Source organism: Notolepis coatsorum (assembly GCF_963971535.1).
Source record: "Notolepis coatsorum genome assembly, chromosome: 7".
NCBI classification, from domain to species: domain Eukaryota; kingdom Metazoa; phylum Chordata; class Actinopteri; order Aulopiformes; family Paralepididae; genus Notolepis; species Notolepis coatsorum.
In genome coordinates this window covers 20,000,426-20,014,455 of record NC_140171.1, presented here as the reverse complement: position 1 = coordinate 20,014,455, position 14,030 = coordinate 20,000,426, and the positions used below count along the sequence as shown (strand labels likewise).

The following is a 14,030-nucleotide window of genomic DNA, read 5'->3' as shown; positions in this document are numbered from 1 at the left end:
TTCCGACAACCCCCCGCAGCAGATACCGCCGGCCTGCGCTCTCGTCTCTGTCCGTCCGAACGGACTTAACCCCCCCCCCCCCCCCCCCCCCCTCAATATATCTGTGCCTCCCTTCGATCCCAACCCGAACAGGGCAAGGCAAAGACCAGCACCATCCATAAAGGCCTGCTTTGTAGTGGAGACAACAACAGACACAGAGTGAGGGTAGAGAGACACCAGTGAACCAGCCAGAGAAGATGGAGAACTGTGTAAAATACACAAATAAAAGTATAAAGAAGGCAGACGAAGTGGAGCGAGGAGAGGAGAGGAGGAGAAGGGGGGAGAGAGAGAAGAGAAGATGAGAGGAGAGGAGAGGAGAGGAGAGGGGAGAGGAGAGAGGAGAGGAGAGGAGAGGAGAGGAGAGGAGAGGAGAGGAGAGGAGGAGAGGGGAGAGGAGAGGAGAGGAGAGGAGAGGAGAGGAGAGGAGAGGAGAGGAGAGGAGAGGAGAGGAGAGGAGAGGAGAGGAGAGGAGAGGAGGGGAAGGGGGGAGAGAAGAGATGGAGAAAGAGAAGGAAGTGATTGAATGAGTCCGTCAACATGTATGTGGACTGACAATGAGCTGCAGCAGACATGTTTACTGCAGAGAGTACATTGTGTGAATGAGACAAGCGGTGGTTTGATTCCCTCCATGAAAAACCCTATTCTCCCCAACAGGGTGAGAGGGGCTAACCACCAGCGTGCCCTGGAATGAATTCATTCATGTGAGCTTTTGAATAATTTATTGACATTTGTCAATGGGGGACAGTTGACAGTGACTCTAAAAACAAAAAGATAGGCTTTTCCTGAAATCAATAAGGCTTCCCTTCCCACATACAAAGCCAAACATTTGCATAATGACAGCCAAGCTTGGTTGTTGTCCATCATAGTGAGGACTGTGTCTGGGATTTACTTCCTCCTAAGTAAAAGCCTGTATTAAAAAAGGTACCAACACACTTATTCTTTCTGTGCTCGTTAAGTACTTACTGCCCTACTGACGTGCTGCAAGGACATACAGTGTGTGGACAAGTGTGGATCTAGCGGATCGGTCTTCCCTCTTTGTTAGGTTTCATCTAGCATAGTTACGGACTTGATCTGAAAACAATACCCGTATAGTGTAACGTGTTGGAAGCTGCCTTTAAGCCTGAGGTCAACTAAGGACACATCATCAAAAACGGCTCTTTCCACTCTGAAAGACCTCCATCGTTCTGCACTCGGATGTATTACTGGTGATATGATACTCACCATTGTTATCAGATGATAAAGTGGTTTGTCATCTCCGACAAGAGAGGCGAAATAATACCTGTTTATCTTTAAGGCCATTGCTGCGACATGACCACCTTGTATCACAATGTTGCTAGATTGGAACTATGGACCCTGTCTGACCTGCTCAAATGACTGACTGATGCTTAAAGGAACACGCCAACTTTTGGGGAAATTTGCTCATTTGCCATCTACCCTGGTGTTAGACAAGCAGATACCCTTCTCTTCTCTGTGCATGCATTAGCCTTAGGGAACAGCCACACCGTTAGCCTAGCTTAGCGTCATTCACTGGAAGTAGGTGTGCCAGTGTAGCCTAGTTCCCAACAGTCAGAAACAGAAATACACTCCAAATACAACTCCAAAACGTTCCTGTAAACATGTTGTGACCTGTGTATTTACCACATAGAGAAATGAAAAAAAGAATTAGACATTTTCATTTTCTAAGCAGATATATACTCGGAATTTCTTTTGCCGAACCACTGCTGCCTGGGCGCAGTGATTTCATCACCTCAAAAGCCCTGTTGCTTTTTGAAAACGGGGCTTTTGAGGTGATGAAATCACTGGTGCGGCTGTTCCCTAAGCCATGCACAGAGAAGAAAAGGGTATGTATCTGCTTGTGTAACTCCAGGGTAGAGTTACACAAGCAAATAAGTTTGCAAATAAGCAAATTTCCCAAAAAGTTGGAGTGTTCACCCTTTGGAGGCCAACCCCGAGATTTCTCGGGTTAACTCGCCATGCTCTGAGCGCCAAGACCCAAGATATCTCAGGTTTTAATCGATATTTATTTTATTTGCTATATCCATACATTTTTCATCCATCCAACCTGACGTTATCATTGGGAATGGGTCTGAGCTCGCAAAGGGCAAATACCGCTGCCTAATGTCTCCCGGATGGTATTGCACATCATTGGAATCCCTCTGGCTGGGGCTGTGCATCAATCTAAGAAGTCCGGTCGAGGTTTTACTTCTCGGGCATGCAGTATCGTTATAACAGATGGACTGGCGACACTCGGAGCAGCATGTCTTTTGGACATATAACGTTGGATCAATAAACGTGATCAATATTTGGAATGGCGATCAGGAATTGGATTAATCTTTTTGCACTACATCAGATGTGAGGTAAGGACTTTATGTTACGAATCTTGAGTTAATCCGATGTTTCTTCCACCGCCATCGGAGCGCACGCACCGTGTGTGTGAGGTTCGTGCCGACCAAAGTACGGAGAAGCGATTTTTCAGACCCCGCTTCTGTTCGTGCATGATGACACATAATATCGATAATCTAGCATTTATTTGAAAAAGATTCATAAATCAAGCGACAAATGGCACGATTTCTAACGAAATACATTGAAGCTCGATTTGCTGGAGTTTATTGAGATGAGACAGAACGCTCTAGAAATATATTCATATTCATCACGGTATAAAACGGAAATGTATGTATGAAAAAAAATTCTGTTTCATGCATGTTGACTGGAAGCAACCCACTGACGATGAACGTGTTATTTAGATCTATTGCTATTATATTTGATATATTTTAAGCACTCGCAAGTAAGTCCTATCCTACATTGGATAAAGCACTGGTGCTGAAGGGCCAACAGCAGAGGGCGCTGTTGGCCCCCAATGAGTTAAGGTCCACAGAGTGCAGAGTGAGCTTGGAAAGTCAGCCTTTTGTTTTAAAGGGAACTATTTTACTATTTCTTTCACTATTTGGGCACTTTTACACAATTCCTGTGAGTTTATGGAACACCTCTGTAATTATATATTTTTTTAATTCATTGTTTTGTATTTCTAATCAAGTCCTCAAAAACAGCATTTTTCTACCTCAAGATCTCGAGCCGTTTTGAGGCTGGGCTCCTAAACCACTGTGTGGCCTGGTGGCATCTGCCACATTATCATGCAGTGGAGTCTCTCTGACATCACATTTTCAGATGACTCAGTTCAGTGAGGGTGAATATTGTGAGAGGAGAATTGGAAGAATGCACCAATATGAGAATTAGATACATAGATCATATTAATATAAGTCCACATAGCTAGGAAACAATGCTAAACACTGAAAAAGGCCATTTATAAGATAGTTCCCCTTTAATGCCCTGGCTTCTTGGAATGATCGTCAACTCTTGCTAAAAGAAAATCAATACCCCACAAATCTATGGACAGTTTAAAAACATGATTATAAATCTCCCCGTTTCAGTCTGTGACCGTTTCTTAATTTTGATGATCTTTTACATGTGTGTTTTGATGACATATAAGACATTCCTTGCCTATATTACTATCCACTATGCCAATATGTCTATACTACTAGCAGTGCACCCAAGTTGGACCCTTCCTGCTGACCTGTTGTACAGAACCTGTAAGTTGCGTTGGATAAAAGCTAAATCAGCTAAATGACTAAATGTAAATGTAAATACTTATACACAAGATCGGACACACAAAAGGCTAACATACACGCACAGTCTCCTGAGCACTGACCTGTGGCAAGGGGTTGGGGGGCTTGGTGAGAATGCCCCCTATGTAGACCACATGAGGCAGGGTGGGCCGGGGGAACTCCAGGGCCATGTCAGTGCACAGCATCCACAGGCGGCTGCCCTGCACCAGGTCGGCCATGGCCACCTGGGGCTTCACGCCGTACTTCCTCATGATGCGGTCGTACTTCGGCAGCGCTATGTAATGGACGCCGAAGCGCTGCACCAGGTACACCGCCGTGTTGGTAATCCTCTGGGAGAGCGTCATGCGGTCCGTCAACAGGGAGTTGAACTCCGGCACGTAGGAGAGTGGCGCCGGGGCGCCCACCTCGGCCGGGTACCACAGGCCCGTGCTGAACACGGCGTACTGCACGCCCAGGATGTGGGCGATCACGAAGCCGCACATCTCGTTGGGGTCCACCAGCAGGAGGTCGAACTTGGCCTCCTTCAGCCGGGTCATGACCTCCACGCTGCCCACCACGGCGTCGCAGTTCTGCGAGTAGTGGTCGAGGATGTCAAAGAGCTCCAGGAACGTCAGGCGGCCCGAGAAGATGTTGCTGACCTTGGACTGGAGGAAGTCGTCCGCCGTGGTGCTGTTGAAGATGCCCGGGTAGCGCTGGAAGTGGTAGTGGGGCGAGGGGGGCACCTCGCGCCCCTCCGAGACCAGGAAGTGGGTCTCGTGGCCCTCTGCGTGCAGCGCCGTGGCCAGCGTCTTGAAGATGTACAGGTGGGACTCGAACATGATGGGCGGCACCACGATCACCTTGGCGGCCTGCAACGTGCCGGGGCCCCAGGAGAGGAGGCCGAGCAGCGGGAGCAGCAAGGGGGGTAGATGCATGGCTGGAGGGACAGAAACACAGACCACGTTAGCGCGACACTGAGACGAGACGCAGCGCGTCAATGATACTGCGGACGTGACGAGAGCACCGAGGTGTCACTGATGGGAAGCAAAGCGTCTGCGAGCCGCAGAGCGGCTAACCGTGACTGACTGGTGGCCTGCGATACTATAATATCATGATACTAGAGTCACAGTATGGTAATATCACGATATATTGCGGGTTTTTTTTACCTTATTTCAACTGCAGAGCATGTCCCCAACGAAAAACTGTTAACATAGAAAGCAATAACATTTCTAGCAATAGAAATACAGCATCATCTCTTTTATCGAACAGGATACTTCACTGTTCACCTCATTCCAATCATCTTTATTGCAGTAAAATGGGTTTTTTATTTTGTATTGATACTTGGCATCAGTGTATTGATTTAACATCGGCAGGCAAAATATTGCATTCTATTGTATCAGTAACGGAATGAGTTAGTGACACTGCTGATCCATCAGGTGCTCTCCATCTAAAAACCACCACTGTAGCCAGTGCAGCTTAACCACAGTTGTTCCACAGGTAAATATAGTAGAACCATATCCTCGCTCTCATCATATGTATATTTATACAAGAATGATTTAACAAGATTACGAACACAATACAATAGAAAGCCGAGGCGGGCTGGGTGCATTATTGAGCCGATTGCTTTCCGTTTACTCACTTGGTTCCAAACTAAATACCTGGGAATCTTCAGGGAGGCGCCTCACAGACATAGGCAAACAAATCCTCCAATAAAACGAGATAAGAAGGCTCAGTCCACTACAATGAGTGCAGCGGGGCCTACCGGAGGTGCGAGAAGGAGCTGGGTCACAGTGGGAGAGGCTCGAGTTGCATTCTTTCCGTCCTTCCTTTATTCGATATTTGACATTCTTTACTTGCTGGCCCAACTCTCCTCTGCCACCATATGACGGGGGAGATTCTAGATACTAACAATTCTAATGTCAAGAAGATCTGGTACCGTCGAGCTGTCGAGGAACCCCATTAGCACATTCCCCTCCGCCATAAACCCTGTGCGTCACTAGAACATCCACAGGGTTGTGGTTCACAAAGTGCGTTGGACAGACCTTCTCCAAAGTCACCTTTGCCCCCTTCCTCACTTCGCCCTCCCTCGCCCCACCTCCCACCCATCCTTGTGCACAGTCGTCACTGACATGGCGTGGGCAGCAACAAGCGTCATTGTGACCCTTCTGCCGCTCTCTCTATGCAAAAAAACAAACAAAGAGCCATTATAACACAATTATTTCATAGCTAGTACCCTATATGCCCACTCTTCAAACTCTCTCTCTCTCTCCCTCTTCCCCCTATGTCTCTTTCGTTGTTAATCATCAACACTAGTCATCTATTTAGAGGAACCCAGGAGGTGGCCAACTTTGCCTAATCTATAATGACTAACCGGTGCTCTCCCTGTCACGACTGTGTACATAAACCAAATCAAATGTATTTGTAAGGCCCGACAACACACGTTAATGTCCCCATGGGCCGTACACGTCTTCTTTAAACAAGTCAAGAAGAAACATAACAATAAGTCAAGAACAGAACAAGAACACCATAAGGTCCAACAAATTTAAAATAAATGCAAATAAATGAAAGAATGCAAGCACTCCCAGACATACCCCACGCGAAGGTAAGGAAAAACGCACTAAAACCTAACAATAGGGAAAAATGCTCCAAAGGCAGTGTGGAGGGGAGAAACCTTAGAAGGGCCATTCAAGGGGGGATCTCCCTTCTTAGATGTCGGTGATAGTAGTGTTGCAGACTAACAGTTGGTAAGCATGCACTCATGTGTGTAGTGAAACACAGATGAGTGCATGCAATAGCAACTGAACATACATCCAGCTCCTCAACGAACCCCGTCTCCCTAGTGTCTCTCTCCCTGTGTCTTTCTGGCACAGATGTCCTTGCATGTCTTCCACATGCAGTTCGACCTCCCGGTGTGTCACCAGTTGTCTTCAGTCAGTCATCACCCCTTTTTGTACTGTCAGTCAGTGTTATCTAGTGGTTCCTTGTCATTACTAGCCGTTACTTGTTGGTAGTTTTTTTCAGTCAGTGTTACCTATAGTGTTTCCCTGTCGTTACTAGCCGTTACTTGTTGGTAGTTTTTTTCAGTCAGTGTTACCTAGTGTTTCCCTGTCGTTACTAGCCATTACTTGTTGGTAGTTATTTTCACAAGATATTATGTGGAAACACACGGTTGCTACCGATTTTATTATGTCTCGCTCCGCGGACATAACAATGCACAGCAATATAACCAATGCTTGATGCGTATTGTACATTACCTCCACTGTCTGCAGCAGATCTCTCCACTCATGGAACGGCATGTCCGTATCAATAGCATAATTATGCTACGCAAAGTGGGCAACATGTTGTTAACACAATTTTTGAAATGCACAAACACAAACCACTGTTTTTATCTTTTGGGACAACGCTAAGCTAACTTTTCGCTGTTACTATCCATGCTCCACAGCTTCCAGCAACAAACTCACACCTCACAGGTTTTCAGAGAGAGATTTCAAGCAAGTTTTTTGTTTAACTGGCACAAACAGGCACTTTTGGTGTACGTATTTGGTGGTTTTAAAAAATATATATTAATAAATCGAGCAGTCCCAGTTTTGGGGCTTTGAGGTTTCAGTAGTATTTATCAGTGAATAACCAAAGTTTAATGTTTCCCCTCACGCAAAGTTTCAATGCAGCCGATAAATGAGAGCTATGGGGCATCGACTAGGCTACCATGGCAGCGATTGAGGCTTAATACAACACACTCTTTATTACAGTGTATTAGAACACACTGTTTTACAGTGCAAACTAGTTAGATCAGACAGATATTTATAACTAGTGCGACCAGACAGCTATATTCATAACTAGTGCGACCAGACAGCTATATTCATAAATAGTGTGACCAGACAGCTATATTCATAAATAGTGTGACCAGACAGCTATATTCATAACTAGTGCGACCAGACTATATTCATAACTAGTGCGACCAGACTATATTCATAGGTCTAAAGCTGAACCCAGAACCCATTGAACTTTTACTACTACTTCACATTTCCCTCCAAGTTCATCCCCAATAAACTTCTGTTGCAATGAGAATGCAAGCCTATCTCAAGAGGACCATCATCTCTTAATGGCATTACCGTGACTACAGAATCTATATCAAATGGCTTGGCCCATGCGACTTCTGTTGACATCTCTTGATAGCATCTGAACTAGACTATATATATGCGTATCTGCCATCTGTTTGCTTGCTATATGGAGTTTCGCTCAATAGACAGCTGGGGGCCTGGCGGGGAGCTGGAAGTCACGGTGGTGGCAGCCATTTTGTTTAGCATTGTTCTGAGGATATCGTTACAACCACTGCTCTGTCCAGACTGTTGACTGTAACCATGGAGACCAGCCACTGTCTACCCGAGGGCCGGGATGCGTCATGACGACTTAAGTTACGGACCGCGGCATCTGGTTACCCAGCTCACTGGGAGGGCGAAGGAAGCGATCTGGCCAAAGAGAACTAAGAGGACAAGCAATGGGAGTGATTTGGGTGAAGAGACAAAGTGGAAAAAAAGACGTCTAAAAAGTATGTGAACGCTGCTTTTTCAGAGGGCAGGTTTAGGGGTTGAAGGCTGCTTTTTCAGAGGGCAGATATAGAGGTTGAACGCTGCTTTTTCCGAGGGCAGGTTTAGCGGTCGAAGGTTGCTTTTTCAGAGGGCAGGTTTAGCGGTCGAAGGTTGCTTTTTCAGAGGGCAGGTTTAGGAGTCAAAGGCTGCTTTTTCAGAGGGCAGGTTTAGCGGTCGAAGGTTGCTTTTTCAGAGGGCAGGTTTAGGAGTCGAAGGCTGCTTTTTCAGAGGGCAGGTTTAGGGGTCGAAGGCTGCTTTTTCAGAGGGCAGGCTAGGCTTAGAAGTTGAACGCTGCTCTTTCAAATGGCAGGTTTAGGGGTCGAAGGCTGCTTTTTCAGAGGGCAGGCTTAGGGGTCAAAGGCTGCTTTCTCAGAGGGCAGGCTTAGGGGTCAAAGGCTGCTTTTCCAGAGGTCAGGCTTTTTCCAGAGGAAGGCTGTTGAAATTAATATCACACCTACTGCCTCCGATACATACAGTAGCCTACATCATGTTTTCCTAGAGGAGGGTGGATTTGTTAAAAGTGCCACTAAGATTGTGGGGCAGCGGTGGCCTAAAGGTTAGAGAAGCAGGTTTGTGACCAGAAGGTTGCCGGTTCGATCCCCGGGACCGGCAGGAACACCAACCGCTGAAGTGTCCTTGAGCAAGGCATTTAACCCCCAACTGCTCCATTGGAGTTGCTCAGTGGCCAATGGTGTCAACTGTGGTTGTACCGGGCAGCTCCCAGGTGTGAATGGAACTGTGTGAATGTGAAGCAGGGCGTTCCTGAAAAAGAGCATCTGTGCTCAGCGAACCTACCCTGGGTAAATAAAGGTTAAAAAAAAAAAAAAAACACATCCTTATTAAATAAATAACGTGCTCATGCCATGTAATTGGACGCTAGGAAATGATTCAAATGAACATCTTAAAGTTAAAACATATAGGTTAAGCCTATTTATTGTTCAGAGAGCAGGTGACGACAGAGAGCTGTGGTCACAGCCTCCGTTTATCTCACAATGAATCAAGGGAAGGTAAGGTGACGCTTACAACAAAAATACAAAGGTCATAACAGAAACCAAGACTAAAGAGAACAATTATTTGTAGGCTCCAACCCCTTTGCACCTAACAAAAGAGGTACTACGTAGTAGTATCACATCTAGAGTGCCTAAACTCTCCGTGATCAGATTCTCTGGCGCGTATTACATCCTTTGTCATTGTGGATTATTAAACCGAATTGGAAAAAAATGAAAGAGTCCAACCGAAATCACTCAAAGCTTCCACGTGACAATTGGACTTCATCAATGCAGGCATATGATGGCAATTATGCTGCAATTGTCTTTACCTAATCATCTGGGCTAACATTCTCTGTGTTTTGCAATGAGACTGGAGCAGAGCTGTGCTGTCTCCACAATGGGGGGGGGGGGTCATTAGCTCAGTGTACCCTACTGAGAAGAGAGACGTCTAAGCACTGATGTCATGTCAGCTCAGCAACGTGGCGGCAACGTGGTTCCCACAGGTTTGCCAGTTTGCCTAACGGCCACCAGCAGGTAGGGGACTGTACTGTAGCTACCGCCATTCGGCCAAGCTACATTTTTAACTCTTCCCTCCGAAATGCGATGTGAAGGGTAGGGCTGCAGACAACTAAATCAACTAATAGGCAACTAAATATATCAGCTGGGTCTATGTATAGGTTACGATGCCCCGCCATGGCCTGTTGTTGAAGTAATTTGATGTATAGAAAAGCCTGTTAAGTAATAATCGACAGATTAATCGATTATCAAAAAAAGAATTGTGAAAGGTGATTTCACATCCAACCTGGCTGCCAAGGACCAATCGAACTCAAGTCTCGTAGAGTCGACTGTCCGCCATCGGCGTGCTTCAATGGAGGTAAAAATGCGATGCCATCTACAGTGATAATCATCTAGAAATATTGAATAACGTGCTGTGTGTACATACCACATATTCTAAACATACTCCGTCTGTGTTACCACACCACTCTTATAGCCTGATCCATCTCGCAGATAAGTGAAGCCCATTGTTATTCCTCTCCTTGAGAGATTTCTTTACGTTTTGGGGAAAACAGTGCAGGGGAAAAAGCCACTCGACTTTCCCCTGAGAAAAACACCCGAGAGGATGTTTATAATAGCAACATGGACTCTCCTCCTCTCACTCTTATCTCGCATCGCTTCAATCGGCGGTTTACAGAAAAACCTGTTACGCCCTCTCTCTCTCTCTCTCCCTCTCTCTCTTGATCTCACACTCCTAAACTGCTCGTCAGCTGTGACACTGCGGTCCAGAGACTCCAGGGTCCATTTAGTCCCATCACTTTGGTCTTAAGTCAACATTTCCTTGAAGGTTATTATGTCCTGAAAAAAGCATCAGCACATCTCTAGTAAGAACCAGATTCAAAAGACACCCTTCTGTATGACTGCGTTATAGCGATTTGTCGATTAGCCTAAATGAAATCATAGGCTTGTTGATTAGTCCAAAGAGTAGAATGAATAGTAGCCGACAAATAATGCTTTTAATTGATGACAGCCCTATTGTGGGAGTCATTGTGGATGAAAGGCAGGCCCACTAGAATCAATCAATCAATATCTGAAATAAAAAAGATATATATTTTTTTTACTACCGTGTACTTTACTACTATGTCTAAGACTATGACTATATACTATAAGTAATATGTTACTATCCCTACACTACTGCCTACCGTGCTAATAAGTCTATACTACTATGCACTCAAGAGTGTAGCACTCACGTTTGACACCGTTTAACGAACAATACCCCTTAGCCGCCAGAGGTGTACCCCTCCTGCTGACTTGTTCACAATTCGCAAGTGCGGCTTTGGATAAAAGCGTCAAGCTAACTGACTGAATGTGAATGAATAACGGACCGCTCAAGCCGCGGCGGTGAGGGTGGCAGCCTCAACTGGTTTGCGGCGCAGATGATGAGAGCATGTCTACTGAGGGACGTGGGGTAGACCTCGTCTGGAAGAGACTTGTGAATTATGTGGCACAGATGGTTCTGCTGGTCTGTTCCCTCTTCACCCGTTACCTTGACTAAGTAGGATAAGTGTGAATACATTTGCTTAATACAAATAAGGTTTGTTTTGACACTAGGTTGCAGTGCGTGCCCGATGCCTACAGCTATCCACGGGCCCCTTCAGTGCTATGAGTATCTACTATCTAGGCAATAGACAGTTACTGTCTGGCTACACACACACACACACACATAGGCCTCAAGCCTGAGAAAGCCACTCAACCACACTGATAATACAGGTGCTGGTGAGGTAATTCAACCCATAATCCGCTCTCCTCCTTTAATTTTGCCAACCTCCCCCCCCCCCCCCACCCAATCATTAGTATCATCTCCCCAACTTTCATTCAATTTCAACCTCTCATTGTCTACATTGACCGCCTTGTGTTGTGCCGAATTCTCTCCCAAAAACAAGTCAGACAGGATATTTTCTCTGTTGTTGCCGGTGCTTCAGCTCCTCTCAGGTTATATAGCGAGGCGAAGCGGCTCGTCAGAAAGCACTATCCAAAGGGAAGCTCTGGGTCGAGGCAGGCGTCTCTGACGGTCCGACTCGCAGGAGGGTTGCATTAGGAGAACCGATTCTAAAAATGAGCAGGCAATTGAACTTTCAAGGCCCTTATTGGTTCAGAGTGGTCGTGATATCTGGGGATCCCTGTTGGGACAATGACTGGTATGAATGGCAGCAGCAGTGGCTTTAGGCTTATAGGCCTTGTAGCATTTAGGGCTGACTGAGCAATAGTTGAGTAATGGCCTTACAGTCAATCTACATCATCAATTATGAATGCATGGACAGGTGGCTCTCAACTCAACCGAGACAAAGGGAAGTGGGCCCTATATAAGTATATACAAAATCAAAATCGATCAATATGCAGCAGGCGTCTTGTACGGGATAGCTGGTACCGTATGAACAATAACCACAGTATACAATGCTCAACTGCATAGTATGAGGTTTTGGGCAAATACCAGACGCCAGAAAACAAATGTTCGGCATTTGTACTTAAAAAATTACTTTGTTGGCCTTGCCATTACAATACCTTAGCTATATGGTTGCAATAATATTCACTCGATCATTTTGTCAAGGGAAATGTTTATAATACGTCTAGACTGCATACAGTAGGGGTCTTCCTCAAATAATGGAGCTACGTAATCTGTGCCATGACTACATTTCCAGGTGACCCTTGTCATGCCAAAATATATAAATATACCAGCTACATAAGGCGAACAACAAGGCCATTCATAATTTTCTATCAAAGACGTCTTGGTCGCAAACAACAGGTTGATTGTAATCAACTAGCAAAAGGTGAACCCGCGGTAATTGACTGTATTGCAAGAATCCTATACGGTCTGATTGATTGAACATTGTATTAACAGATTGCAGAATGGGTACAATACAGTACGGCTCAATACACACAATTGTTAAGGGGATGCAGACCAGAGAAAGACTTTCGTCTTGTTTACATCAGGGTCCCCCATTTTCAATTCATCAGGTCGGGTCTACGGATATATAGGCTATATAGTATGAATGTATATCATAACGCCGTCTCATCTGTCATTATGTCACGGATAAGAGATCTTCCCAAACATCAGGTGACCAAATCGCGCAGTTGTATAAGCAGTACTGTGGAATAGAGGAGTGAAGAGGACAATACAACAAGGTGCGCTCATCAGAGGGACAAAAGCCCACCCGAACCCCTGGCTTTAGCCTTCAAACTGTGTCGCAGGTGCGAAGGTTTCCACTGTCTCACAATCGAGCCCGTCTTTATTGTTGATCTACAGTATGACTCAATTAGCCCCAAGTTCAACAACAGGCAACTAAAATGTATGAATGAGTAGGATACACTTTAGACAAGACATGTACATTACCAACAGTAGTAGTAGGTAGGCTATTCTAAAGGCGCCACTATAGAGCGCACCTGTTGTGAGCGCAACTCGTCCATAGCGCGCTACCTGCGCTTGATCGGCTTACCTTGTTGGATTTTGACCGGGGATGAAAAAAACTAGTAGTCCGCGGACTCGCCCCAATAAAACGGTATATAGGCGGGACGGGTGGAAATAATAAATCCCGAAAAGTGCAGAAGACTTGTTAAAAAAAAAAAAAAAAAAAGAACGAAAAAAGAAAAGCCAACTTGTAGCAGCGAGCAAGTTGGACCCCCGTTGGTCAAAGACGAGTGGAGAGACCATCAGACTCCAAGCGTCTTGCTCAGGGGCGGGACTAGCAGGGGGCTGCCGGCGGAGGTGCAGAGGAGAGGGAGTGTCTGTGCAGAAGGATAGAGACCCAACATAGTACGTTACTTACCTGACACAGGTATTCCTTCCTACACACATTGACACAACTCTCTCCCAAATGTACACAGTTTACATCTCTTATTGTGACGCCCAATCCTGTAGGTTTTAAATTAATAGGCCTACACCAAGCACAAAGTCGTTGAATCAAATAGATGAACAGGCTTAATTTTTGTAATGACTAATTGTTATTACTAATCATTTTGATGGCTGTACCAAAAAATAAACTATAGAATCGTCATTGACAGGTTTGTTTGGCCCTATAGGCCTGGGCTGCCTATGTACAAATACTGGATTGTAAAGCCCATTGTCTCAAGGAATTTGCCTGCCCCCCCTCCCTCACCTCACCTCACCCCATCCACTATCCCTCTCTCTCTCTCTCTCTCTCTCTCTCTCTCTCTCTCTCTCTCTCTCTCTCTCTCTCTCTCTCTCTCTCTCTCTCTCTCTCTCTCAGCCTCACACATACACTCATTCCCCCGCTCTCTCTCTCTCTGTGTGTGTGTGT

At 45.6% G+C, this 14,030-nt stretch overlaps 1 protein-coding gene across 2 annotated transcripts in view; it reads right to left on the bottom strand.

Moving 5' to 3' along the window:
* The window catches only part of ugt8 (UDP glycosyltransferase 8), a 41,864-nt gene extending 28,521 nt beyond the window's left edge, over nt 1-13,343 (bottom strand). Inside the window, exons 1-2 of one of the 2 annotated variants that reach the window (XM_084317996.1) lie at nt 13,209-13,343; nt 3,746-4,578 (exon numbers count right to left, since the gene is read on the bottom strand). In XM_084317996.1, the coding sequence (XP_084174122.1) occupies nt 3,746-4,576 (831 nt within the window). In that variant the 5' untranslated portion in view covers nt 4,577-4,578; nt 13,209-13,343. Of the gene's footprint in view, nt 1-3,745; nt 4,579-10,162; nt 10,262-13,208 lie in introns of those variants that run through there. The other variant, XM_084317995.1, reaches the window with a different exon arrangement.
* Between the last annotated feature and the right edge of the window lie 687 nt (nt 13,344-14,030).